Source organism: Fulmarus glacialis, unplaced genomic scaffold (genome assembly GCF_000690835.1).
Source record: "Fulmarus glacialis isolate BGI_N327 unplaced genomic scaffold, ASM69083v1 scaffold39329, whole genome shotgun sequence".
NCBI lineage: Eukaryota > Metazoa > Chordata > Aves > Procellariiformes > Procellariidae > Fulmarus > Fulmarus glacialis.
This window is the reverse complement of record NW_009235978.1, coordinates 4,248-10,084: the sequence shown is the minus strand read 5'-3', so window position 1 is coordinate 10,084 and position 5,837 is coordinate 4,248. Positions and strand designations below refer to the sequence as shown.

The 5,837-nt window shown below is 37.7% G+C and overlaps 1 protein-coding gene across 1 annotated transcript; it reads right to left on the bottom strand.

The window, feature by feature from the left end:
• Positions 1-1,329: 1,329 nt before the first annotated feature.
• Positions 1,330-5,060, bottom strand: LOC104082935 (fibroblast growth factor 14; the record flags this gene model as incomplete). The annotated part of the gene is made up of 2 exons (XM_009586218.1): positions 1,330-2,660; positions 4,862-5,060. Coding segments are annotated over 2 exons (336 nt in total), but the record flags the coding sequence as incomplete, so codon positions are not given.
• Between the last annotated feature and the right edge of the window lie 777 nt (positions 5,061-5,837).

Sequence of the window (5,837 nt, the reverse complement as noted above, 5' to 3'; positions counted from 1 at the left end):
ATGGGACATGAACACATGTATTCCCTCCTCATGAACTCCTATGAAATTCAGGTGAGAGGGTTTTTTTTGTAGCCTTCAGCTGTATTATTTTACCGAAAATATTGTGGAGTGCTCCTCTTACAATTGTAGGAAAGCCCGGGGCCTCCTCTGGGACCCAGCAGATAGTAGAACGTCAAGGCTGCTGCCTCCCATGGGTCCTCCAGATGCAGAGCAAGCCCCCAGCTCACCACGTGAGTTGCTTTGGTTTTGTTTTGTTTTCTCAGGGATGGTGCACAAATCCCACTGGACCAGCTGGGATGATAAGGGTGCACCGAAGTTTTTAATAAAGTGTTGTTTTTCCCATGCACACATATTTAGTGCTAGCAGGCAAGGGCACAGTCTAAGTCAAAGTTTCTTTTCATTTGTATCACAGTATTAGAGTAGGTTTGTGTTTTTTTCCTCTACATGGATAGTGGGCTTCATGCTTAACTCGTTCCCTCCCTAGAAAGACCCAACGTCAAGTGTTAGCTTACTGTTCTCATATTACATATATAAACAAGGAAGTCTGGCCTACAAAAAAAAAAGGTTTATCTGGAATTTAGCAGCTTTGCAGTAGCCTCCTTGAAGAGTACGCTAAATGTTGCTTATAAAAACAGAACACATCTGAAAACTAGCATGAAGAGTTCATTCAGACTGAATCAGTTGTTCAGCTGAGCAGACAGGGAGTTTGAAATAACCAGTGGTCTCTGTTAGGGACTTCAGCACAAAGATGTGATAAAACAAATTGCCAGAAACACAATGCTAAAAAAGGAAAGGATGATTTCCTTTTTTTGTCTTTAAATATCAGGGTAACAGCAAGAGGCCAAGAGCACGCAGCCACACAGTTTTCTAGACTGAGGTACAGTTTGGTCCTTGTTGCCCTTTCCGAGAAACAAATACCTTCTTAAGCATACAGAGAGTACTCATATTTTTACTCTTCTGAAAGCCTGTGACTAAGTATGCAACACTTCAGTGGCATCTCTGTGGCATTCTCTAAATCTTCCCCCCCTTCCCAACATTGGTTGTTCACAAATGACAAATTCAAAGTGTTAATAGTGTTTCTGGTAATATGATCCAAGGCTTCAATTTTATAATGTTTCTGATTTCGTCTAGGTTCACGTAGGAGAAAGTACAGTATACAGAGATCAAGGCAAGGCACCTTCAATCTAGCAATTTGGTGGGCATATTATCCTAGGAAGCTGGGTGGACGTACGTACTGGGATATCAGTGAGATACATAGGACCGGACTTTGCATGCTTAGCTAAAAATAAAAATAAAGTTTTGTAATATGTCCAGTTTTAAAACTTTTTTTTTAAAACACCGGAAATATTAAACTCTAATTTGTAACTACCCTTTGCATTGGTGCTGCAAAAAAGAACACAACAACATCCTTGCCCATGCTTTGCTAAGTAGGTGTGGGATTCAGCCAAAAATAACAATGGCATTAAGTTCAGTTCCTTAAAAACAGGAAAGGATTATATTTGAAATGGATTTAGGTAGCGCAATTCTGGTTAGTCTTATTTATTTTTTTTTTATTGGTGGTGGTTGTTTTTCAAACAATGAAGATTTACTAGATGAAAAATGAGCCTTAATTCAGGCCTACAAGGCCTACAAAATTCTTTGGACCCACTTTCCCAAAAATGAGTGGGTCTTGCTCGCTGGGCAAGGCAAATGTTACCATTACCAGTAAGCCTGTGATATGTATAAAACACACACACAAAAAGAAACTATAGGGGGATGCCAAACACTCGTCTCAGAAAACTTCCTGTTGGTTGTGTTTGACACTCTTCCCTCCACTATAATGCCAACCTCAGAAGCACAGTATCTGTTACTAAAGAATATTCACATTTAATCAATATTGTAAGCCAGAGACAACAATCCTATTCTTTATAGATGTAATTTGTAATAATAGATTTTTGAAGGCTTCCTGATTCCCTGATTGCTTTCAAAACTAAGCCACCGGCAACACTTAAGTTATAGAGAAACACAATCCCTGCAAAAGGTCACAGACAGTGGAGCGAGCAGCCTTATAAAAAAGGGAAGAAGAGAAATCCATAATAGCACAGGTTTACAGCATCTAACTAGAAATTACTTGATTATTTGTGTGCTACAAAATAGAACTTAAACACATGGATTTTGCTGAAACTGGACTCAAAAAGGGATTATGGGCAATTGTCAGCAGGCAAGGTATCAAGTGTACTTGTGAAGTATGTCATTCACATGAAGTGTCACAGTCACAGAAAAGATATTAAAAAGGCATTCCAATATCTGGTAGGGCATTCCATGGTCTGAGTTTAGCTGGTTCATCCAGGTGTCTTCTTGTTGTGGGTGGAGCTACATGTTGAGATTTATCCGCTTGCAACAACTCAGTTCAGAAACAGCAACGGGCAAGTCTGTGACTTGCCGCAAGCTGATCCACAGACACTGCAGAGGGGAAGTCTGGCAAGGATAAATCGCTCAACTGTACTCGGGACTCAGTAAGTCACAACACCTGTGAGGATCTGGCTATGTCGTCTTACTCTTGGTAACTGGTTTGCCGCCATTCATTATTGCAGACGCACTTGTGCTTTTACTTGGAGTTACCCCAGCCTTTGGCACCGTTTCTCCAATATCATGCAAAGATGGTTCTCGATACATGGCAACTGCAGGGAGAAAAGAGAAAAGGAGAGACATTTTTCAGAACGTATCTCATTCAAGAGCTCATATCAAATGGGATTAATTTTCTACAATAACTGATATTGTAACATAATCCACGTTCCTCTTGCATGTGAGGGAATCTATTTGCTTTGACAGACATTTGTTTTGCATGGCTGATAGCTTTGCTTGACCCTCCAAATTTCTCACTTCTTCCATATCTGACTTAAAAACACAGTAGGAAACTGTATGCTTGCTTGTTTAATGGAAACTATAGAAGCCTTGGAAATGAAAAACTACTGTTCTGTCTTTGCATGAGGTAGACACACAAAAACGTACATATATATATGCACACATATATATACACCCCTTAAATAAATATTCTGCAAGTTTTTAGAAGTAACATATGATGAGATAAGACAGATGGTGTTTAACAAATGGGATCATATGATAGAGTTGTCTAGACTTAAGTATTCTTTTTTAGTCCTACATTGCAAGACTAGGCTTGGGTCCAGTTCTACAAAGTTATTTGTACATCTGCCTCCCAAATCTGAGGAGCTTGGCCACGTTCTCTTCAGGTGTGTACTGAAGAAATGTCCAGGACAGTGCTGTGGAGAGTACACAAGAGGTTTGGGTGTTTTTCTTCCTCCTTTCCAAAAATGTATGCAGTAGCCACTGATCTCCAGTGAATGTAGAAAGGCAGAAAACTTCAAATTAAACTGTTAATTGAATTCTCAGAGGAATTAACTAATGAAATACTTGTTGTAACATTTCCAATGACATAATCTAAATCCTTTTATGGCTTCTGAATTCTGAAATTAAACGTCTTCTCTAGAGTACATAAGGCTTGTTATGATCTATGTCCTCAGAGTGCCCCCATAACTGTGTTAAGGACACTTCGCTGATTAATTAAAAGAGCTTGATGAACTAACACGGTGACCTACAAAAATATTAAGTCAAATAACATGAGATGGAAGTATAAAGTAAGGAATTATATAGCAGAGCTGTCATATTTGATGACTCTCGTGGGCAATGTAAAGCAAGCTATTTCTAAGCCTTGCCTAAGCTATTTTGATAGAGTCTGACCATCCAAACATTAATGAAAAAAGTCATCACTTCTTTCCTAATCCATATGAATTGATGTTGCTTTTAAAAATGCACTGGCTTTCTCTCCCTACAATTCTTATAATTTAATATAAAGGGATTGACATATAAATTGTCAATATTGTTGAGAGCTCATGAAATTACTGTAAGCTTTTGCAAGACGAGGGAAGCACGAAGGCATCAACCTGAGTTCAAATATAAAGTTAAAACATAGGATTATTCAGATTCTTTCCATATGATGAAACTCTAAAACATTTAACAAACTGATCCTTTAATCAAAAATTTTAAGTTAAAATGTTAAAAGAAATTGGACTGCTAACTACAGCATCTAACTACAGCATTACTCAGGCGTGTGTTTTCAGATGTTAAGTAATGAGATAATTTTCAGAATGGCTGAGGCTATGTGTAGCAATAATATCAATGAAATCTGGAGAGCCATCAGGACAAGAAGCAAAAGCAGCATAGGTTTATAAAGGCCTGCAGAATACATAGGATAACCCAAAATTTCCAAGATATAAATGAATGTGTTTTTCAGAGAATGTGTGACATCGTTTTAGTGTGTAATGTTAGTACGACTTTTATTTGCTTCTATCTCGGTTTAAAGGCCAACTTACACAAGTTATGCGCATTACATCAACTGGCTAATACAGTATGATTTATTTTATAAAGAGAGCTTTGTGTTTCATATTAGAAAGCTTTTACTTTGAAATGCTGACATTTCATCCATTCCCTTTATAACTCCCAATTATCCTACAATATGCATTATTTCATTCTGCTTAATGAAAGGACTATTTTCTCACTGCAAGGCTCACAACAGCTTTTGTCCCTACCGAGAGAATATTTTAAAAACCGCACAATACACTTGCACAAAAGATTTATTTTCTTGCAAAATGACATCTTAATCCCTGGAAAAAAATGTTTTTACATATGCCCTTTCTAGCATCACTATGCCGGAGCACAAAACCGCTCCATGAATCCTAGGGATTGTCATTTGGAATGGCCCCTGTGCGGGGCACGCACATTTACAAAGGATATTTTAGAAACCATTCCCTCTTCTTCTTATGAGATTTATAGGAGGATCTGCCAGCGATGGACTGAACCTCACCTTCCAATGGCTTGGGTAGAAAATGAGCTGCTGGTTTTGTTTTCTTCACTCTGTTTCCTTTCATGACCTGCCCTTCTTTGTTCAGCCCCAAGAACCAGGCCCTCCCGGACTCCTGTTGTCTGTAGAGCATGGATGAGTAGATTACATAATAATTTTCAAAAACAGACTCCTTGAATTTGCACTCCGGTGTAAAAAGTTCCTGTGGGAGGAGAAGTAAATGTTAAATGATATCTTTAAAGTGCGGCTTCTGTTTTGTTAACTTACAAATACCTCTTGATAAGTTTAATATATGACTTATAATAAGGTTCTGCTTTGAGACCAGGAGATCTGTCTTCCTCTAGACCTCCAGGTGAAGTTATTTCACCTCCCGTGGATGCCTCTGTTTTCCCATCTGTGCAACAGGGATAGTATATTTTCAAAGTAGAGGGAAAGCGACACAGGCATATATTGTGCTTATTTTTCTGATAGGATATCCTCGTAAAGATTAAGAAAGTCTATGCTAAAATAGCATTAATGAGAAAACAATTGTTCCGTTTTAACACACTAAATGCAACAAACTCCCTCTATGTTTTAGAACAACTAATATTTGATGCTTAAAAAATGCTGCTACAAAAATATTAAAATATATATCATTTCCTAGAGTCCGCATGGCTTAAAACACCACAGGAAAACACTATTTTGATGTACAAATTTCTGTACAAAGAAAAATAATTCCTACTAACATCCTCAGCATTCATCCCAAAACTGGAATGCTTTTCAGAAGTCACATTCGGTAACAGAGCAGCTGTACTAAGGTTAACTTAAGCACAAACTTCTGTAGCCCAGTAGCCAAATAATAATTTAATTTTTTTTTAATAATGCAAGTAACAGTAACAAACTAAACAATGTGAACGTATATTGAGACAGAGTTAACCAAAATCCTTTCAAAAAGCCCAGCAAGTTAACAAGCAAATAAAATTACATTTAAAATATCATG